At 40.6% G+C, this 23840-nt stretch overlaps 1 protein-coding gene across 1 annotated transcript in view; it reads left to right on the top strand.

The window, feature by feature from the left end:
- suclg2 (succinate-CoA ligase GDP-forming subunit beta) overlaps window positions 1–23840 on the top strand; it is a 112321-nt gene that overhangs the window by 46730 nt on the left and 41751 nt on the right. The window contains exons 4-9 of the mRNA XM_042495608.2: window positions 556–646; window positions 2318–2470; window positions 3988–4077; window positions 5530–5626; window positions 12541–12702; window positions 14566–14708. Coding sequence (XP_042351542.2) covers window positions 556–646; window positions 2318–2470; window positions 3988–4077; window positions 5530–5626; window positions 12541–12702; window positions 14566–14708 — 736 coding nt within the window. The remainder of the gene's footprint in view (window positions 1–555; window positions 647–2317; window positions 2471–3987; window positions 4078–5529; window positions 5627–12540; window positions 12703–14565; window positions 14709–23840) is intronic.

The raw sequence follows: 23840 nt of genomic DNA, 5'->3' as shown, positions 1-23840 counted from the left end.
TCCCACCACTCCCTGCCGCCTGAAAGGCAAAAAAGGTGATTTATGACAATTGTCCCAGATATGTATCATCGTCACCCTACTTCAGGGTTCGGAATGGCCGGAAACTTTTTCAGAGTGAGATATGCTGAAGTTCAGCGTCCCCAGACAGTGACATGAGTGCACAGTTCACCTTCCTCTCATCCATCAAAGGATGAGTACAACCCCGGCTTCATTTTTATTCACTAACAAAACCAAAGCAGGCTTACAGAAGCAGCCCTGGCATGCAGTACAAGAAGAAGTTCATTCACAGCGATGTGTAGATGTACCAAAGTGTATCCAAAAACTGCGCTTTTGTCAGAATGTGTTACATTAATGCCCAGAAAGTGCTGAGGCATATCTCTCTTCAGCTGAACAAAACTCTGGAGAGATAAAGAAATAGTTATTCATCTGTCAGCTTCACCTGCTTCTCTCATCTTTCATCTTCTAAGTGTATGCTTTTTCAGTGATTTAAAAAAAAACTATTAAGACTGTTGTTTAAAAAAAGAACACTTTTTGACTTATATCTTTCTCCATCAGCCCTGCTGTGGTCGGTGAACTGGCCAATAAGATGCTGGGTTTCAACCTGACTACGAAACAGACACCGAAAGATGGAGTGAAAGTGAAAACGGTGAGCTGCTGCGCAGACTGAAAGGAAAAAGATATACTTGGTTTTTTTTTTCTTTTTTCTGACCTCATTTCAAGGCATTTTGAGTCCAGTAATGCAGTTCTGTAAAATTAATGACTGTGAAGGCAGTCTGGCTCTATGTTTTGTTTTTTTCTCCACTAAGTTTAAACAGTAGCCGTCCACTGTTGTTTACTGTGGGTTCGCGCTGGCTGGTGTTATGGCTCATTGCATAAATTGAACCGGGCCCACTGTGAATTTAAAGTGTTTGATAAACAACTGTTTCTCTGTACCACTAACAAGCAGGAATATCATTTTCTCTACTTGCATGCTGCATGCGGTACTTTCTCAAAACAGTCATTGCCAGGTGATGAAGACTTCTCAGTCTGCAGCTTGTGTGTTGGTCCCGCTCTTGTTCATCTCTTCCCATCTCTGTTTACCCCTGCTACCTCTCCCCTTTCCACCTCACTTTTGCTCCTACTCCTGCTGCAGAGTTTAGGTGGAATCAAATGAGTGTCACACTTGTCATTTTTATGGAAAGCACCTGCGGACCAGGAGGTCCACAAGCTCAGAATTAACTCTATGTCTCAGAGGCAGACGAAAAGGTAAACAAACATAAATCGAGGTTGAATTAGATGTGAGCAAGAGATGTGACCTCTAAAAGTCTTATCAAAAACATCTTATTCAGACTTGGGCACTGAAATCGGACCAGGCAAGGGCAGGTGTTGACTGACCTGAAGACTCAAATACAGTAACGGTGTAGTAACAACCTGGTCTGTCAGATGACAGCCAGAGCTAAGCTGTCAGCCAGCCAATGGAGCTTGTGTCAACCCTAAACCCATGCTGCACTGCAGAGCAGAGCACACCACAGGAAAAGGGGACAGCACTTCAGCATCTTCATGGATTTACTGTCATGGCACTGATAGAAGGATGAAGGGAGAAGATAAGGGCAGATGAGACAGGGGGTGTAAAAGATGGCTGTGGAAGGAGAACGTAGGAGGCTAAAATAGGCATTTTAAGGGAAAAGGAAAGAACGAGACAGTTGGAATAGAATATGCTTCGTCTGAATGAAGAAGCAGGCCGCAAGCCCAACGTTTGAGCGACTGGACAAGACAACATTTGGACAAGGAGATAGGGGTGCTGTCTGTGAACATGGAGGGTAAAGAAGACAATCCATCCTCATTTGCAGGGCGACAGGGTGGAAGCAGAACATAAGGGCTGTGCATGTTCAAACAAACACTTCCTCCAAAAACCTGCAGCCCATTAACCACCACGCAACTGATAGTTTCCTATCAGGATTTTTTTCTCTCTTTTCCAAATGAGCCTCTTGCTTGCTTCCCTTTTTCTGCTTATCTGCTGGACTCTCCTTGCTCTCTGTTATCCTTGTCTCATTCACAGCACAAGAGATTTCCACAGAGCTATGCTTCATAGATTCTGCCAATCAATCGACCCCGCTTATTTGCGTGTGTCACTGGGTTCAGTCTAGTGTTGAATATTTTAGAAATGTTTAAAGATGCATTGTAATGTATTAATGTAATGTTGTAATGGGAAAGTCAAGAAAAATCAAATGGTTTTTTTTTTATATTAGAGCTGCAGTAGGTACCCCTATGTGACCATGAATTCAAGGTGGCCGCATTCGTCCAACAGCCTCTCTTTCTTTTGCTGTGCCATGTCCAGGTGATGGTTGCTGAGGCCCTGGATATTAGCAGGGAGACCTACTTTGCCATTCTAATGGACCGCGCTTGTAATGGTCCTGTCATGGTAGGAAGCCCCCAGGGAGGTATGGATATTGAAGAGGTTGCTGCCAACTCCCCAGAACTCATCTTTAAGGTAAATGATTTGTGGCTTATTCCCAATACCAAATAAGAAGAAAAAGAAAATAAAATGGATCTGACTTAAAACTGTGCAGAAGTTGAAATTGATTGATCTCGTCTGAGACTTTTGGAACTAGTGATGTCAAAAATATTGTTTCTGAATATTTGAAACCATTTCCACAGTATCTATACACCAGTACCAGGGCCTGATCTGTTATTGTTTATATTTATTGCAGTCATTATGCTTTTCTCTGCTTCTAACCAAGAAAAGAAAGTTGTTCATTGTTATTCTATTGCCCTGTTATACTTTAAAACTTAAATTAAAAGCAGAGCTTTTGTTTAACACCAAGTCTCTTTTACCAGCCGGGTGTGGCTACACGTTTTGACAAACAAATGCACGTCTCAATAAGACACTGAGTCTTGTTATTTCTGGTTCTTTGGATGTATAAAACCTCTTAATGCCCACCCAGTCATTGGCTACCCTCTTGAGCTAATGTCAATTTGTTGTTCAATGTCAGTTTTTGTTTTGGCATCGAAAATGGTGTTGACATCACTATTTTTCAAGTCAAGATATTGTATTGCAGTTTGAATTTCCAGTGTCCTGACAATATTAACTGAAATTCTTAAAAAAAATATAAAGCCCCTTGCAGGTGTTGCTTAAAAGTCTTATATGAAATCAAGTCAGGGCTGGATTGTTCAGTGGTCCTTACAGATGGAGGCTGTGCTTCATTTGTTTGTGTTTTCTGCTAATTAAATTAAAATTATGGTCCTGCCTGCATGCACACTGCAGCAGCCTGAACTTGACACACACATACAGCAATACAATGATGCTTAACATGGACAAATACACAGTCTTCTGTGTTTTATATTGCCGTTAATTAGATTCCATTTACAGAACTTGAATCTACCATAGTCACTTGGCTACTTGGCAACAGGTCTTTGTCATTGTTAACAGATGTACAATTTACGCATTACAGATGGAGTTTGCCTCCATTTCCTGTTGTTGTATATCTTCCTTTTGCTATTGTCTACAGATGTTAGAGCAGATTGCCAAGATCCAGCTGAGATTTATGTCATTCATTATTTCCACCGAAGATTTCAGATTGTTATGTGCGATACACAGCTGTGGTGGTGCTTATCTAACACACACGATGGCCCTTCACACATCTCATTAAAATCTATATGGTCCAGACCTTGTTTATACAGAATTTGTTTATCCTGGCTAACAACAGCCACAGTTTTTTCACCACTGTGCATCCTGAAATCCTGAAAAAAGAGTAGCTAAACAAGTTTCTCTCTATCTGAAAGTCAAAGATACAAGGGTCTGATGATTACAAACCCAATGTCTCAGCCCCAAGTCTTCCTTTTCTCCATGTCTGGCAGCTCGCCACTACTTAATTATCATGTCTGCAGTTAAATATGAACATCCGCTTTATGCCAAATTATATTCCAGCATTTGAGCCTCTTGTTCTTTCTCACTCACTTTTTCCATATGTTTTGTCTTTCTTCCTCCTTCACTGCAAAATCTTATAGGAAGTCATAGATATATTTGAAGGCGTGCGAGACGACCAGGCACTTCGCATGGCAGCTAATTTGGGTTTCAAAGGACCTCTGCAGAGACAGGTAATAGGCACACTGAAGGCTTTAAAGTAACAATGCAAAGAAGAGGCAGAAAAATCTACAGTGCACACACACTCATATGCACAAACAGATGTATTCTCATTGACAAACAGACCAAAGTTTGGCTATTATTAGTTTTCCGGAGGCAAGTTATGAAGTGTCATCACAGTAGACTTCCTTGCCAGGTGGTCTATTGTCATGTGTATGGCAGTGACGCACAGCAGAGCACAGCATTGGCCAGGCCAGAAATATTACCATCATCTCTTAGAGCATGCCTCTTATTGATTTTGTAAATGAATCATCCAGTGAAATGCAAAACTCATCACAGTGGGCAGTCCATAATTTTGTGGGCAGTCCATAATTTTGAGGACAGTGAACACAGTTAGTTTGTAAAATGAGGCCAAAGATATACACCTCAAGTTACAACCAAGTGTGTGTGTGTGCTTTGATATAGAGTTCATTTCAACGCCATTTGTCTCTTGGCATCAGATCACTAATTTGGTTTCTTTTCCACAGGCAGCGTGGCATGAGAAATCAGATTAGCTCAGAATCTTAGCACATGGAATACGTATAAATCAGCCAAGTGAATCTGCTGAGAAGCAAACGGAAGAGTCAAGGATGTTTTAAGCTTTAGTTGCATTGAATTGGATGCGATTCTGTTTGTTTTTTTGTAGGACACTGATTGGGCATTGATTTAAAACAGGCAAGGGGAGAAATGGAAAGTGACTGGTGAAGTATCTTCATTGTCAGTAAGCTTTTGCGAGTCAGCTGCCAGACTATTTAATTCAGAGATAATTACAGCTCTTCTTCTAAATCACCTTTACCGCTGTGAATGAGCTATGGGATGACAGAATCTTTGTGTAGATGCAAGTGTTGTGCCTATACTGACTGTGTGTTTATGTGTGACAGGGAAAAAAGTGAGATTGGTGGACTGTCTGCAACTATGTGTTCAAAAGTCTTTCAATGCTATGTCAAGCTATCTTCATTACTAAAGAACAGCAGCGCCAATACAGAGATCAATTGAAATGCTTTTAAATGGGGATTTTGACAGTGATGATATAAGTGTTGTGGCATTTCTTTGTTGCTATATTCACTGGCTGTATTTATCTGTTGCCCATAGACTGTTTCTGAATATCAGTCTTGTATGAAAAAAACCTACGGCAGGGGGAGTCTCCTGAAAAGTGAATTATATATACAGTACGTATGCAACCACATTAGTATGTGCTGCCATCCATGTCCTATTTGCCAGTTGTCATCTTTTGGGAAAAAAATAGATGCATTTTCCCTTTCAGCACAGAGACACACACATTCATGCAAAACAAACTCAGACAGCGTGATGTTGAAGGTGATTTGCTGTGTTTTATGTAGCCTGTGTGGGAGGCTGAGTGGCCTTGGCGGGGCCGGCTGCTCAGAGACGAACCATGAGGTAATTACTGTTCTATGTGGACTTCACAGGCAGCAGATCAGATTAAGAGGCTCTATGATCTGTTCCTGAAAGTCGACGCCACTCAAGTCGAAGTCAATCCTCTCGGAGAGACTCCCGAAGGACAAGGTACAGTGCTTCGTGGAATATGTCTGTCTTTGTGTGTATGTATGTATGTGTGGGGGGGGGGGGGACTTGGCCTTTGTCTTTATGTGTGCATTATCTGTGCATGTCTCTGCATGTGTGTAATTAAGGGTCCTCAAGTTATGTTAAGAATAATTTTAACACTTAAACATAAAGAGCATTTTTGCACGAGCATACAGCCATCTATTAATCACCGACTGTGGCACACTATATCCTCGGGTCTGAATGCATTTTAGAATGTGAAGGGTAATTGCAACACATTGTCGTCAGTTTCTTGTCAGCATGACTTTGTTTGGATCAAATTCCAAATGGCTTCAGGGAGCAGAGATTTCCATATTCATAGCATGTTGATGTTTGTTGATGAGTCCTAGTTGCTGATGATTAACTAAAGGCGTACAGTCTATCATCAACTAGTAATGAGGAACTCCAATGAGCAATTACAGCAGCAGCAACATCCTTCATTTACTCCGAGGCCGTCAAAGAGTAACCACTCAGGGATAGTCTATGAATATCTTGAAAAAAAAAATTAAAGAAATCTGCTATTCTGAATGCTTACATACTGTATGCATGATCTGTATAAGGCCCTGAAATCTGAAATGCTCTTCATTTGTTTGTTTGGTTTTTTTATTAGAATTAATCAAACTCTTGAGCAGAATTTTTTTTTTAAAAAAAAAAAGCTTTATTGCTTTACCTCTGTAGTAAAAATGAGCCAATCCAGATAAACTCAACTGCCCTTGCAACGTAAAATAAAAAGAACTTATAAATCTGAGTACCGCTCGATTAGAAATTCAATAATTGTTGTAATCTGTCCTAAAGGAACTGTTTTCTCTTGAATCCTCCACTTGTAAATCCACCTTATTCTGATATTTAACAATGAGCTGAACCAAAAATACTTGGGTACACTAATGTGGAGTTCTTCTGTGAGGATAGAGGACGTTATCTTTAAGTGGAAAATAATTTAAAAGGTTAGGAAATCATCATCCTCAATTCATTTTCTTATAGTAGCACAGCCTAGCCTAGTACTTGTTCAGTCTATTGATATTAACAAGTAGTTAGATTCAGGATACATTTATTTTGCAGTCAGGATGACAGTATGTCTTGTTTGTCAGTAGTTTATACAAATAGTTATTGCCTGAATGAGACTGAAGTCTATATACAGACCTTCAGCTCATCATTATTATGCTGTGAAGGCTGCGTTAAACAGTGGTCGTAAATGCAATATTAATCGAGGTCTAAATTGGCTGTTGGCCTTTCTTAACAAGTGACAGTCTCTCGGTTGTATCACTTTAAAAACAATTCCACAATTGTCACTTTAAACCGTCCCACACGATTTGTCATAAACATGCTATTAGATTTTTATTGTATTTGGTCTTGTTTGTATTAAAAAGAGCAGTTTTTTTTACCTGAAGCCAAATTATGTCTTTTCCTCTACAAATTGAATGGATCAAATGATTAAACTGGTAAAACCACTGAATAAAGCAGTATCAGGTTACAAATCAGTCTTTTTCTAATGCTAATCGCCTCGTCATGGAGGATCTGCTAACTGTGATGTCAACGTCAAAACTCTGGCCCTTTCTAAGACCAGTGCTTGTTTTGTCCACTCTGGACTACTGTAGAAACATGGCAGTGCAATACGGTGTACTCTGTGGACGAGTGCTTGCTCACTATGTAGATATAACGGCTCATTCTAAGGTAATGAAACACTATTATTCTTATTTTCAGGTAATTAAATTTCTGCCAACATGTCCTCTTAATCCTACACACTGGACCTTTGAGATGCTAATGCTGCTATATACAATCATGGACACCTTACCCACCACACAATTCTAATTTCTGAAGTGCAGATTTTGTTATTATGATATCCCCTTAAATCCTATACAATGGATATTTATTTGCAAGTTTCAAGGACGGCTTTTTCAAGAACAGCTGTAAGAGACCATCCTAAACAGTTTTCTTTTTAGGGGCAATTCTGCAATTGTACCTGTTGCCGGGCTCCTTTTGTGTCAAATAAAGCCATGTTTCCACCAAACACTGTCGCTATTGTACCCTTAGAACCCTACCTTACCTAAACCCTAGCTCTATTTTGCATTTCCACCTTTGACAGTTCTTTCACATGTAGGTGGGGTTGTTATTCCCTGCTCTGTCCAGCTCTTGCTTTATTTCCTCTTTACTCACGCTGCAGAGAAGTCTGCACCTCACTGATCGTCCAGACTGTGTTTGCACACTGACGTATTCAGAAAAAAAAAATTAACAGACTTGATTGTTTAGAGTTTTTTTTTTTTTGCAATCAATGGAATATTAAGAAGTGGAAGGTTTGTGCATTGAGGCTGTTGAGCAAGAGTTCAAGATTCTCTCAAGCAAATTTCTCTCTTTACCCATCAGTGTCTCTCGCTCAACTTTTAGTATCTGATTAGTTTGCAACAGGTGGTACCCCAACAGAGGGGTAATGACAAAAAATAAATAAATAAAAAAATATATATATGTATATATATTTATATGTAATATCTGCAACTTTGGACAATGGCAACACAAAAATAACCGTTATGTGTAACAAACTGAACTAAGCTGAACCACATGTGACGCCCTGTGCAACCAGAGTGAGAGTGGAGGACCCAAGAGCAAACACACAGACGTAGAGCAAAGAATTAACAGAGATCTTTTAATTATAATAGTAATAATGAGGGTAAGGGGAAATAGGATGCAGGGGAGCGTGAAGGTGGGGAGAAACAGGTGAGGCTGGAGGGAATGGTGGCTGTTGGGTGGCGGGAAAGAGCGTATCGCTGAGGATGGCAGAGTGCGAGGATTGTCTGTGGCGAGAGGGAACGTGAGGCTGGTGGTGGCTGGGAGTGAGGATTGTCCATCGCGAGGAAGAGCGTGAGCCTGGTGGTTGCAAGGGAGCGAGAGTTGTCCGAGGGGAACAGAGCTGAAGGTGGCTGAGTCCAAAGGGGAGGGGCTGGGCGGCGAGGCACTGGAGCTCGGAGAGGAGATGCTCTGGAGGAAGCACAGAGACAGCGAGTGAGCAAAAAATCCAAAAGCACAAGAGGTATGAGACGCGAGCAAAACGTTTTCAAAGAGACGGCCGATCTACCACATGGAAGGTTGAAAACAATCTGGCGCTGGAGAGGAGTGAAGCAGGCGTCATACTGCAGGTAGAGATGATTGGTGATGAGGCGCAGGTGAGGAAGTGTGCCAAGAGCTCCAGCGTCCGGAAGCCACGGCCTGCCCCTGCAACACAGGGAGAGACGCAGACAAAACCACCCAGCACACAAAAACACCAGCCCACCAGCCCACACAAAGTAACGGGCACCACACCACACTGCTTTTTGGAGCTGAGTCTTAATAGTCTGCATAGAGATAGAGTGCTGCAGGGTCAACGTTGTCTTGTAGACCGATGTGGAAATTAGCTTTGCCCTGGCTCCCACTTGAGAGAGCCAATGGGATTTTGGTTTATTTCAGAAAAGAAGTTCTGTGGCAAACAAACATTTATGATACTTACACATTGTGCTCATCAAGAGAATAAATGGTACACAAATGAGCACCACTTTTATGATTTTTGGAGTGCAATTGCATGACTCAAAATTTACAAGTGGGGTATTTACTGATATATTTTATGTCATAGAAGAAAAAAAGGCTTTTAAGCTAGTGTTAACCACAGACCTTATTTCACGCATCTAAGTAAAACCCATTCAAAAAACCTGTTGACTTCAAGACGAGGCACCTGGTGGTGCAAAAATTTAACGCAAGTTCCTGGGTTTAGGACTCATTCCTGCACCACTCTTTGGATTATGATTTACCATAGCTATGGGTCCAGCTTTAATTCATGGGCTCAAAGCCTGCCTCAGTCTACTTTTTATAGTCTTTGGATGTGTTTCTCTCTCTCCCTGTTGTGAGTTGTCCCCAGTAAATGAAAACACTTGAATTTCCAAAGAAAAACAGAAATTTATACATGTCAGCCCCTCGGTGTCACTTAACACAATAAATTGCACAACATGACGCAAGTGAAGGTTAGCAGGTAAACATTTCAGGTGCCCATCATTGAGATTAGAAAGACATTATACATAGTCACGTAGCATATTCAAGCTGTTGTGATACAGCTTTCGTTGAACTTGTACTGAACTTTGTTTTTCTCTCAAAGATATAAGAGTGATTGTCTTGTCTGTGGCACCGAACACAGATTGACTGTGATGTGTCCTATCGAGACATATTACAACACGCTGAAGATGCATCACTTCTTTGATGTTATTTAGTCTTCTCGACAACAGATTCTTGTTCAAAGTATGCTTTATCAAAGATTGACAAGAGAAGTTTGTTGTTTCATGATTTCTTATGAATATTAATGAATAAAATGACTCCTTTCAAACGGTGGATTTTCACAGAGAGGTATGAGTTTCCTTTTCTACCAGCAGGAAGAAGCAATGGCTGTGATTGAGGCAGGCTTTGTAGACAAGCTTCACATTAAAATCAGCCCGTTCTCTGGTTCGATTTGTTCACATGTCACAAGGGAGCTCTGCTATTTTCTTGGAGGCATTCAACAGACGTGTATAGGAAAGGGAAATATCTCAAGGGTAGAAAATTTGTATTTTTTGTCTCATTTGGTAATAGTTGAATTTATTTTGTAGATGGACTGCAATAATGGATGTGTCAAAACAAAAACATAAGGATTTGTGTAGTGGGAGTGCAACTTTACCTGGAGCACACAGCATGTTGACTCTCCAGTCCCAGGAGAGTGTGGCGGCTGCATGTTCCTTGTATCTTTTTACGTTGTTGGTTTGTGTTTCTCTTCGTGTTTGACACTCCAAAAGCCAATTCCCATGTTTCTATGTTTTATTACCTTTTCTCACTCTTGCAAATCTGGCTGTTTGTTTACCTGCAATGTGCTTTTAATTAGGGAAGTTGAAGGTTTTATAGACATAAATAGCAATAGACATGATGCCATACCCAGCTAAGTAAATACTAGCTGGAATTTCATTTTTTAAATTAATGGCTTGACATCTTGGGGAAAAACACAGAAAAGCTGCTCTAAGTTAGATGAAAAGATTGATACCACTCTCATTTCTCTATAGTAACTTGGAAACAAGCACCAGCTGCTGGTTAGCTTAGCTCAGCACAAAGAAATTGACGGGAACGGTAGCATTTTTGCGGGGTGTAACGTTCTGTTTAAGGCCGGGCAGAGTGATTCCCTGAAGTCTTGGAGTTACTGGCCAGTCGGCAAGACAAGGCCCCGTAAAACTGGAATTTGACTGTTTCACTTGTAAAAAAATGAGATATGACGCTAAATTGTGAGCTTTAGATTTGCTGGTAGGCTGATTTTATTACCTCTGGACAGGGCTTATGTAGGTGTTCACCCATTTCCAATCTTTATGCAAGTTAAGCTTATTGATTGTTGGCTCCCTCTACATATTTAATGTACAGACAACGTTGACTGATGAAATTGGTACCAGTCTTCTCATCTACATCAGGGGCATACACTCTGTGTAGTTAATTTGCATGTCAATATATTTTTGAACTATTTCCATACAGAACTTGAATATTACGCAGCGAAAAAGCAAGATTGTTTTTGTAACAAGATCATTTTTTTTTTTTTTGTTAAACTTTTGTACAGCAAATAAAGGCATCAACTAATCACCTTGCGCTTATACTTTACCATACTTTACCAACATTAAGACTTGTCTAAACCAAGAAGTAAAACTTTATTACCCATTTTAAATATGGCAATAACAGCGCATACAAAATCTACTCGTCTAGTTTTTACTTTTCACATTAAAAGCCCCCAACATATACACTATGTAATTGTGTACCAGAGGTAAGTCGATAAAAACATTCAGCTCAAGTTAAACTTGCTTACAGTAGCTTAGACTATACAACAACTTACCTTAGGCAGATGATGCTCTGCCTCAATCCCGTTAGTTTTTGCAAATTTGCATTGCCGCCAGTAAATCTATTCGTATCAAAACTTTTTATTGAACAAGTCTTGTGACTGCTGGAAAATGAAATCGCTGCCGGCTATGAATAGATTTGATCCAAAACAATCTCAGGCAAGTGTAATTTTTGTTGTTGTTTATTCGTTATTGTGTGTGAAGACTTATAGTCGCAGCAAAAGAAAAGGATAATAAAATTCTTTACCCTTTACTTTAAAGGTCTAGTGTGTAAAAATGAGTGGCATTTAGGTAAGGATTGCTGATTGTAACCACCGAAAATTTCCCCCATGTGCACGAGTGCCATGTGTGTAGGAGAGAAAATGCAAAAACATGTAAACGCAAGTGGCCCTTTTAACACCAGTGTTTTATTGGATGGTTCTGAGCTACTGTAGAAACAACATGGTGGACTTCATGGAAGAGAACCAACTCTGTATGTCGATATAAATGGCGAAAACGATTCCTGTTTTCAGGTGATTATACACTAATGAAAACATAATTATAAATATTATTTTCAGTTTCTGCCAGTAGATACCCCTAAATCCTACACACTGGACCTTTAAGTTACGGTCACTATTTAAGTGTTGCTGTGTATACAAAAAGCCCTGTGACTAATTTAATACATATCTTGCCTGCTATTTTTCCAGGTAGCTTCGTGAATGCAGTCTCTTTGAAATGCAGTCTCTTTGAAGTGTGTAGGAAATGTCCATTTACTATAACGGTCTATCCCTCAGAGGCAGTGTCAGAGAAACAAGCCTTAGTGAGCCAACCTTTGAAATAATTAAGACCAGTAGGCCGAGGGGACACCCCTCAGTTCATTAATTTCAGGTTTTAGAAATGATAATTAGCTGGCTTTTTATGTCTGAAGTCCTCCTTCTCTTCCCTTCCCCCCTTGCCTGCCATCTCCCTCTCTCTCACTGTTGTGCTTCCTCTGTTGCTGTCTTTATTCCTAACTCTGTCTTTGTCATCTCTTCATCCCTCCAGTGGTTTGCTTTGATGCTAAGATCAACTTTGACGACAACGCCGAGTTCCGTCAGAAAGCCGTGTTCGCCATGGACGACATGACTGAAAGCGACCCCACAGAGACAGAGGCAGCCAAGTGGGACCTCAAATATATTGGACTGGACGGAAATATTGCATGCTTTGGTATGGAAACAAAACCCTGTAATGGAGCTTATTCCTTCGCGTGCGCGCACACACACACACACACACGCACGCACGCACGCACACACACACACATACACACATGCAGACCATTAAATGATTTCTCCCATAAGCGAGCCCCTCCTGGCATAACGCTTTAATGTGTCTCTTAAGTCACATAAGTGAAAAGCTCGGACACAGTTAAAACTTAGTCAAAGTAAAAGCAGCCTGGGCTCTCCACCAGTCCACATTACAAGCAGCTTTCTGAGGACTCCAGAAGGAATGCTGCCGTAACCAATGCGTTCTAATTAGCTATAATCCGCCCAGAAAGTCTCCAGTGAGCCAGATTGTTAGCACTCTCATTAAAGGCCCCCTCTCTTGTCATAAATCAAAGCTTTTACAGTGTACAGCAGCACTAACAGGTGCTCTCTCGTCTTACCCCGTAGCCTCATAAACACATTAGATGTCTGTTAGCACTATCCCCCCCTACCCCCCATGCACACACACATTCTGCATCCCCAGCTCCCAGTCTCTCTTAAAGTAACAACAGCTTTTAAGGCCCTGCAGCTTCCTCGAGAGCTCTGTAAGCCACCAAAGTGACAGCTGTTAAAGCGAATTTCCCTTTTATTGAGACCTCGGTCGGGGAGCTTGCCAGGACACAAGTTCAGCTTTGCTAAACCAAATGAAGTAAGACGGGGTTTTTTTGTGCACTTGGCTCCCGCACAACCCAGCAGGGTAGCGACGCTGGCAGTTGGCTAAATGATGACACAGGCCGCAAAAAAGCGCAGCAGAGCCTCTTTTAATCAACGCTCCTTTTTCTGAAGTTGGGAGTCGGGTCCTAATCAAATTTTCTCTGTGTTGCTCGACTTGAAGCATTGAATATTCCTGATTAGAAGATTTCCAACGATTCACTTTTTTAAGTGTGACATTTTTTTCAGCTGTTTGCTCTTCTTTGGGTGATAATTTACTGCTGGATTCCTTTGTGGGTGTTCGCACAGTACATGTCATCTTTCCTTCCGCGACGGTAATGTTATTTTAATTAACTCATGGCCGCTGGCATCACACTTTCCTTGCAGGGACTTTTGTTTCAATTTCTGGACTCCAGCCTAGACTTAATGGTCAGATTTAATTTCATTACACTTAAACTTAAATACACATAAATACATTGGGTCATTATTAGGTTATTGTTCCACCAATGCTTACTTACAGTATAAAATGGATGCAAGCTTACATCATAAGTCCCACTCCTGAAAAGGCACCTTTTTATCAAGCCTCTATAAATCATTAAAGTATATAGTACACTATTTAAAATATTAACTGCACAGCAGGGTTTCTGACACCTTCATTTATTTGTGGCGGCCCACTATGATTAAAACATCTGCCGCCACGTAAAGATTTTTATTTTTGGAGCTGGATCATTCATTAGGAGTGCGGTTGAGATATGTATACCATTTAGTTATTCATTGCACCACTCTCTCATAGCATAGAGTGTATTCTGTGCACATACGGAGCAGCAGAACATCAGGTGCATTGAAAGTGAAACTAAACCGTTGTGTCGGGTCTTTGCTTTCACTCACCTCTGCAGCAGGTGCTTCCCTTTATCTAGTTGAACTTATCAACTATGAAATGTATCAACTGATCAATTATACACCTGCAATTCACAACTGCTGCTGAGGGAAAAAAAACTCACGAAGAGTTCTGCCTGAGCTGCATCATTCACAGATCCACAAAAGAATACAGAATAATAAAAAAAAAAGGACACACGTGCATTTAAAAGAAAAAAAAGTTGCCTCCCTCCCTTGTCAGTTACAGCCACACATACTCTTTACTTCTGTGGGAAACACTGACCTGAATATAATTTTACAGTGAATGGAGCTGGTTTGGCCATGGCCACATGTGACATCATCGACCTGCATGGAGGAAAGCCAGCTAACTTCCTGGACCTGGGGGGAGGAGTCAAAGAGAGGCAGGTTTACGAGGCCTTCAAGCTGCTGACTGCTGACCCTAAGGTAGGAACAAAGTGTTGAACAAGTGGTTTATGTGCTTTTTTTTTTCTTGTGTAGCTTGATTGTTAACAATTGAGTACATGATCCAAATCGGTCCTTTATTTTATAGAACAACTTCAAAGAAAAAATCTGAATCAAAAAATGTTTTTTAAACCTCCTGTTGAATTGCCTTTGATATTGCAGTCATGTATCTTGTCATAGCACGCTCATACAGCCCTGTCTGTCTGGTTAGCGCTTTGTCACTGAGACAACGGCGCTCATTAGACTCGGGACTTTGGCATATGTCCATGTTTCACTGAGGGAACCAGAGTCTGGGAGGCTGTGTGATTATATGCCATCATTTCCAGTTGCAGTGTCATGATAAATCGCTGCTCCGTATTCTACAATAAAACTCTGCTTTAAAGAACTTGTCATTACATGTGCATCCATGCACATATACACATGCAAATTAACAAACAGCACAGGCTCATATGCACCTCAAAAAAAAAATACTGCAAATTCAACTCAAAGCATGTCTCTGAAAGTCTCGCAGCTCAGGATGAGTGGCAGCTTTGGGTGTTTTATAAGTGATTCAGCTCTATGTTCAGAAAGCTAATAACTCCAAACTAAACAATATGAGCCCTGTAACGATACCACAGTGCAGATTGTGTGTTGACAGTCATCACACCGCTAATTCCCCCGCTGCTGTCACTCCCACATCCCTGGACTGATCTCCGGTTGCCTCTGTGTTAGCAACTCTGGCAAGGTGTGGTTGTCATGCAGAGTAGGATTTGCTACCTATTCAGTCCTCTGCCCTCTTTTTTTAAACCTGTGTTTACACATGCTGACTTGATTTGGCAGGAAAATTCTTTTGAAGATGTGTTTCACACTAAATTTAAAAGATATATATGTACACCTGGGAGTTGTCTTGTTCAACCACAGCTTTCCAGTCCATACATGGGAGTAAGTCACACGAACAAGTCATAAGCAAGTCTAAAGTCTTAACTGTCAAGTTGCAAGCAAGTCCCAAGTTACTGTGAGGATCAAAACAAGTCAAGCCGAGGCCTGGCTATGATTCAAGCAAGACAAGTCAAGTCATACTAAATTCTGATGTTTTGCAGTTTCAAATTTAAATCAGTTTAAAAACAAAAAGTGTTAAGAAAACTGTTGCAGCCTGCTTTCACTTTATAAATCTTACTGATATTCAACATATTTTAGTAATTAACAAAAGCCTCCTAATTGAACAGCAATTGTGAGTGGGGCTCTGAAATCATAATTAAAAAAGATGATAAGTCTAACACATCTGAAAGTTTCCTAGTTACTGTTTGACCAGCCAATAAACTAAAAAGTGAGCTAAAACGACACATAAAAGTACTTTTCTTCATGTTTTTTGTTTTTTTTTTAAATGAGGGATGAAGATGGATGTTGTCGGCCAAGCCACAGATTTTTCAGCAGCAGACTTTACATACTACTGTTCTCTTTTTACTGCTGACATCGACACCATAATCCTTTATTCCAAGTTGTATTATTTTTGGACTAGCTCCCTTTCATGATAGATTTGTGCGTTGGCCTCTGCTGGTCTGTTGCGTTGTAGTACAGTAGGTTGACAGGTTGGGTGCATTGCACAAAATCACGTGTTCAAAAACAAAACGCAACTTCTCCATTACAAAAATGCAGAAATTTGATAAAAAAGTCAAATCCTTTTGAGTCATCAGTCTCAAGTCTCAGTCAACTCTCAAGTTGTGAACACCAAGTGGTCATGTCCCCGGTAACTGGAGAGAATATTTTTGACTGTTTACACATGTAGTTGACTAGTTATGTCTCACTCTTCAAATTAATTTTACACCTCTGTCTGCTTTTCTGACCTCACTAGAATAGCACTGGCTTTCTTAATTTAAACATCCAGAAACCATGAAGAGGCTGGGAATATAGATAAATCGACTATAATACAGTTGGCTCTAAAAATAGATATTGTGTCAATATTACACCACCAGAAAACTCAATTTCACCCTAGCATAATGCTCAGTTCTAGAATTTTTCATACAACTCAGTGTTAGTGGTGTGGGTCTAGAAATGGTAGCGTTTGTTTAAGCATTCTGCCTCATATTTACAGCACAGCAGTGCATGGACCGGTGTTGCACACCTTTATAGATGAATGTTAAAAAACTACCAACCTTAACACCCAGCAGGTGATACATTTCCTCACTCAGATTTCCTCTGTGTGTTGATTCTGTTTGTTCTCACCTGAATGCAACCCAATGGTCTGTAGGGGAAAATAAAAAATGAATATGGTGGATGAAAAAGAACTGTGTTCAATTGGGGAGAGAAAACTACAAAGACATGTCACTCTCTCCTAGTATGGGATCATCTATTGTTATTGAAGCCTTTTAAAAGTTGGAAATCTGCAGAAGCAAATTCAGGTTTTTAAGTCTGCATTCATTGTGCTCCCAAAAAACCCGCATGGACAAGAGGATCCTCCTCCACCCTCCTCCTGTTTCTCCTTCTCTTTCTGTCTTGGGCTGGTTCCCTAGATCCAGATGGGGGAGTAAGCCTGCTGTCTGTCCCTCCTGCTGCTGTGTATGGAAATAGAGACAGGGAGCTCCTCCCTAACAGGGAAAAAAGTAGAATAGGATTGACATTAAACTGGGTTGGAAGCACCATTAGCATTTCAACCAGGGGAGCTGAGAAACCTGCTCTGATCTGTGGAGGGAATGTTAATCATTTCACAGTAAGAGCGTGCAAGAGAGCTGCTCATTTGCATTTTTTTTTCTTTTTTTTCTCCACAAATTACTATTCCCAAACTCAAAAATATGAGCTGAAATTCAAATTAAAAAGCATGCCCTATGATAAGTGAATAAGACAAGGGAAAAGTATTGATTCTGTGTCTCAATAAGTTATGAAGAGAGCATTGTTCTGCTTGTTTGCCTTAAATATCAAAGCAATCGCCAGTTATGGCCTTCAACTATGCCACCCTTTGTTGGCAATATGTTCACCATTTAAAGTCTGCGATGCACTGGTTTACTTGTATTTCAGTGTTATTGTTCTACCTTAAAAACATTTCTTCTTCTCTCAGCTTACAGTTTTGACAGCATATGTTATGGGGATTCTTATTTCCACAGGTACTGCATAAATTGAGTTTGATAACGGCTGCAGGGAAGGCCATTAATGTTCTGCTGCATACATGAATATATGTTGTGGTCTGTGACTTTTGAGTGGGGAGATTAGAATGGTTTATACTCTGTGGAAAAGAAAGTGCATTCAGCGGCCAGGCAGGAGGTATAGAAGGAAATATCCCGCTGTAATGACGGCATACATTTCCACAAAAACAGGTATTTTGGTGTCTGTCTTTCCTTTCACTCTTTCTCCCCTCAGTCTCTTTTACGCTTTTGTCTCCCTCCCTCCGTCTTTCCCGCTCTCTCCCTCTCAGTCTCCGCTTTGATGTCTCAGGCTCATTGTGCTGCGAGAAGTAGAAGTGATGCGAGTGTACTGCCAGCACTGAATAGCAGGGACGTGAGTCTGAGATGACAAAGCCTCCTTTTTTCTTGTTTGCTCACTTCTCCAGTATCTACCCTTACAGCATTCATTACCTTAAACATTATTATTCTTTGTAAGAAAAGGGAAGAGAAAACAGATGAAATGAGGATACTGTATGTGAAGTGAAAACAACATGGGGGGAATAAAAGGCAAAATGAAATGATTGGGGAGGGGGGGTCATGAAGCAGTGGGTAGCCCAGTGTGTGTTTTAAATACTGTATGTGAGATGTTATGTAGCTCAGCTGGGTGTACTAGAGTATTCAGCTTTGTTTGAATTTTGCCCCCCGGCTTTTTAAGCGAGGACATATTTATTTTTCATGCTAAAATAAATAGCCCCACTTTCTTCATATCCACGTATAGAACAGTCTGTTGACAGAATGGCTGAATTTATTGAGGTTTCCCTCACATCACCTGTAGGCACGAAGCAGAAGCAGGCAGCAAATACCAACAGCCAAATAACCTCGTTATTGCCTTGTGCCTGTACCATAAAGAAAGTGGCAGATGGATGTTTTGTCCAACTCAACATCCATTTTGTTCTCAGGGCTTAAGGCAGTTTTCTGTAATTTTTATGGGCCAGAGTAAATGATGACATTTTTTCTAAAACACACTCTTGTTATTGGTGTGTCTGTATTAGGGCCACCACTATATCAAACATTCAGTTATCATGGCAAGGATATTATTAAATAACTTTTTTTTTTATTCAAAAGCACCACCTGTCTTTGGTGCAAATGAATAATGACATACCTGTTCTGTATTTTTAAAATGGTTATCACACTTTGTGATACACCATCATCACACAGATATTTCAGTCCAAACCTGTGCAGATAACATCTTTAAACTATGCATGCAATTATTAACCACATACAGCAGTTTGTGGGTAAATTTACATGGGAGATTGGGACTGGTTAGACAGTCTACTGTATGAATTCTTTCACCTGCGCCGACTTGTGTGTGCATGTCTGTGTGTTTACAGCCTGGTTAACTTCACATCAACTATATCGCTGGTGTTGCAGGCTTAGATTTTGATCAGCTGAATGTAGTATAAACTAGTCTAGGCTTTGGTGGTATCTGTTTTTTTCATATCCCCATACTTTACTGAAATGTCACCAGAGTATCTGGTAGATGACAATATTTGTGTGCTGTGCAAGCCCCCTCTCCTCCCGCCATCCTTAATAAACCTAGTTAGAAATAAAAATGTGCAGTTTTCCGGCATTCTTTCTCTGCCATATCTGGGTGGCTGTTTACACTCCTGTAGGGGTGGGAATTACCAGATGCTCCACAATACAATAATATCACGATACTTAAGTCGCAATACAATATATTTTCACGATTTTAAACGTTTTGTGAACATGTGACAACATATAGAAATGCAGAACACATTTTGAGAATTTCACAACTACTTTATTTATAACCTCTTGATAGCTGATCACATTTTCTTGATTTCTTTTGCTTCTTTTGGTTGCTTTTCTGCAACATACATTCCGATTTTTTAAAATCTTTGTCAAGAGTATATTTTGTCCCCAAAGGATAATTCGCTCATGTCTGTTATTCCCACCACTCGCCCTGAGTCACAATGCTTCTGAGCTCAGTTATCTGTTCCAACAGTGGACTGACCTCTGGTGGTGCAGGATGTGCAGTACATATAACACATCCTCAATACAGCATCTCTGTATGAGTTCAAAAGAAAGAAGAGCATCTTCATTTTCGATGGTATTAATAATCATGCAGTTGGGATTTCTGAATACCGGGGTATACCATAATTCAGTGATATCACCCAAGCCTACTAAAGTCAAAGTGCTGCAATGTAATTTTGCTTTATTGCAGAGTGAGTGGGTGACAATGGAGATCATTTGTGTGGTCAGTTGTGTGTGCTGGTTATCATATTTGTGTTTCTATCCACAATCAACAAAATCACCATCTTTTAGAGACTCCACAGTATTCTAACTACACTGGGTCAACTATTTTTGAGTGCAGATAAAGTCTTCCCCTCTCAGAATAACATTTTGTTCTACAGATGCTGTTGGCAGCAAGCCCACATATCCGTCGTTGTGGGTTGTGAATGTTCTGCCTTCCGCTCAGTTCTTTTGTGCGTCTGAGTGCAAAAGGTAAAATCAGATGGAGGAAGAAGAATAACATGTTTGAAGAAAAAAAGGGAAAATAAAAATAGATGAGTTTTTAAAGCTCATGTGGCACCTGGGAATCTGTTTACCATTTCCTGATGATATTTTCACAGTTAGATAATCACAAAATGTGAGCACACATACAATACAGGGTGTGATTCTGTGAGAAAGTTTCCATGTACGGCTGTGCGTCTGCTTTCTCGGTTGTTACCTTCAGGCTTGTTGCATGCTGCTGTAGTTTGCCGTGCCGCTGCGTTGTTTAACGCGAAAGCAGGCGTGCAAAATGAGGAGGCTCCACTCTGAGGTGAAAGAGGCACAGATTGACACATTAGCATTAGTTCAGGTGGGTGACCCACCTCCCAGGCAGATACGGAGGTGTGTTCATGTGCATGTGTTAATTTAGTTGCATAATCACGCTGTTGATCATGAAACAACTTTTCAGCTCCAACTGGCATGTGTGATCTCAATTTGGATGCTGAGGCTCACCTGTGTGTGTGTGTAGTTTTTCCTTCTGAATTACTGCAGCATATTCACATCCCGTTTATGGAATTATTATGTATGCCCCCTAGTGCTTCAGCCCCCTTTGCCCCTCTAGCAAAACTACATGCTATTTTCTTTCTTTCCAGCTCAGTGACTCTGCTTTAACTCACCTTTTGGCCCCACTTTTATCTTTTTCCTCCTTGTGGCAGTGACACTCTTGAGCCCAGCCAGCCCCGAGTCCCAGCTCTCGCTCTACAGGGGACACACAACTATTACTACCTTTCTAACACTGTTTTCTGTTAACTACGAAAATGTCTTCATTAGTATTATTCAGTATTATTCACTTTAGTAGTGATGCACACCTACACATTTATAGCAGTGCCCCCAGTGTGTCTTCCTGCCAGTCTGTTATCTCACTATTTCCTTTCTTGGTTCCTTCCTCTCCTTTCCATGTCTTCTTGTCCTTTCTCTCACTCTCTTTGCTTCTCTGTATCGCTCTTTTCCTCTCTGTAGCCTTTCATCTTGCTAAATCCTGTTAAAGTCAATGTGAGGAGCTCCCCTCAGTTTCATGCCTGCTGGCTAAATCCCACAGGAGCCCAGCCACTGCTTTTTTCATCCCCATATGGAGACGTCTGAGTCCATGTCTAATGTGCCTCAACATGTATGGAGTCACAGAAAGGCAGTTGCTTTGGTCCAAGCCAGGTGAGCCACAAAAATGTGTTATGAAAAGTGCACCATTAAGTCTTCACACTGCAAAGGAAAAGAAGGAAAGGAGTTTTATTTTACAGGGCTGTGTCCTAAGGGTGTTACAGCACACGACTGTGATGGAAATAAAACAGCTCATTCAGTCATTGTGCAGAAAAGCAAATAGGTCTAAATACATACTTGTATTGTCGCACCCATCACAAACACATCTGCACACACATACAGCCCCCCGGGGACGGCAACAACTTTTAATCACAAGAGTCACCTGTGATGCGAGAGCCTCCATGGTGTGTTGTTTTAGAGGGAAAGAAATCACCTTTCTGTGCGAAGCCGAGGGCCCGTGGGAGATGCTGGGTCCCTGTGTTATAAACACAAGCAATGCAAAGCCGTTGAGAAAAGGAGGGAAAGGCAAAAACAGGCTACAGCGGTAATGGAGTTCATTCCCAGAGCGCAGAATATTACACAAGTACTAAATAGGGGGCCAGCCATGGAGGGACGAGTACTTAGTCCAGCCAACACACTGGGGCTGCCATATTGAGGCCAGGCCACAGAAAGAGTGAACATTGCTTGTAACTGGCAGATAGCGTTGGGGGTTAGTGGGTCTGTGTGCTTTAAGGGAAAAGTGGCTCTGTGGGTGATGAATTTCTTTTTTTTTTTCACTTATATGCTGTGTAGGTCATTATATTGGTTTGCCATTATACGAGAAAGGCACTACCTCATATAATGGTTTCTCTGTAGATTTGCTTACAATGCATTAAAAGCCTGCGTTAGTGACAGATATAGGGTTGGGTTTTGGTCTACCATGGGGCCGTTTTTGCTCTAGTACATTTAAAAGCACTGCAACAATGTGGGAAGCTGTTGTCTAAACCCAGAATGTACTGACCCTGTGTTAGTCCTTGAAATGCATTCATCATGAGCCAGATGCAATCTAACTGGTCTGTGTGGACATACTTGTGGACACAGTCAGCTTTTATGTATTCAATTTTCTGTTTGAGCATATAACTTGCGTGTGCGCACATGCATGTGTGTGTTCAAGGCTGTCCATTCAAAGTCTCCAAGATATCGGGCAAAAGTTCAAAACTCTGTCGTGCAGCCTCAGTGAGGCATACATCTATAGGCCGGTGCAGAGTGGGTGGACTTGCTTAATGAGATGGGCTTTGCTCTGTGAACTCAGAAACCCGTAGATCAGATGGATATATCAGATACACAGCTCTGGACTATTTCTTAGCAAGGTACAACTTTGATAAATCTGACTTCAGCTCTGCCTGTGTCGCTGTGTATTTTTCATACGTGACGTCTGTTGAAGGAGCAACAGTTTTAGATTTAGGTGTTTGATGTTTTTGTTCACCACATTTCTTCTGATTTTCCATATATTTGTGTTAACAAGTCTACAGGGGCTGCAGAGCTAAGTGATTACACTTTCAGTGACAGCAGGTGCGTGTCTGTAGTGTTAAAGTGTTTATTCACAGAGCGGCTTAGAGCATAGTGCCTGAAGAAAATTTAATTTTTTTTTTTTTTTTTTTAACTGCTGTATATGTATACAAATAACAGCAGGCAATAAAAAATATCCACAGTGTGAATGCTACATGAAGCATGTTGCATATCTAGCATGTGTTTATGGCATAAAAGAAGATAAAATATTGTACAAATGTAACATTGGAGTTGACAGACTTCTTTTTCATGTGACAGCAAGTGTGAGTGCTGCTGTCCTCTAGCTGTTTTGTTTCTTTACTGAAATTAGAAATTGCAATATGGGGTAATCATAATGTAGATGTTATCTGACATTTGGTCTTACTGTGTAAAATAGATGCAATGTACAGTGTATATATATATAGACGTTTCCTAGCAGCTCACTTTAATTTAATTGCCTTGCACTCTAGTCTTTTTACTTTCCACATTATCAGTTGGCAGTTCAGTTTGGTTTAATTAATACAGCATGGCATACAAATGCAAAATTAATTGATTTCTCTTGACTTTCTCTGTGTAATCACACCATCCACTCTTTCCTTGGAACTCTTGGACACTTGCTGTCTTTCAGTGTTCCTTACTGCTATATGTTAATCAAAATTTGTTAGATTTACTGTAAGAGAGTTTATGATCTTAACCAGGGTCATGGCAGTCTCAAAACAACTCGATTAAGGTACATCCATGAACATATCTGCACTCTGACCAACTGTTGCGCTATTCTAGATGCATGTATCCATGCAAATAAGATAGGGTCGCAGTCAGAAATGTAACATTAAATAATAAAAAACTTTTATTCAGTGTTCTTTGAAGGGATATCTCATTAGCACGCTATGCCACTATGATTTTTGCC

Source organism: Plectropomus leopardus, chromosome 2, assembly GCF_026936395.1.
Source record: "Plectropomus leopardus strain MGB_pleo_1.0 chromosome 2, ASM2693639v1, whole genome shotgun sequence".
Taxonomy (NCBI): domain Eukaryota; kingdom Metazoa; phylum Chordata; class Actinopteri; order Perciformes; family Serranidae; genus Plectropomus; species Plectropomus leopardus.
This window is presented reverse-complemented; position numbering and strand designations above follow the sequence as displayed.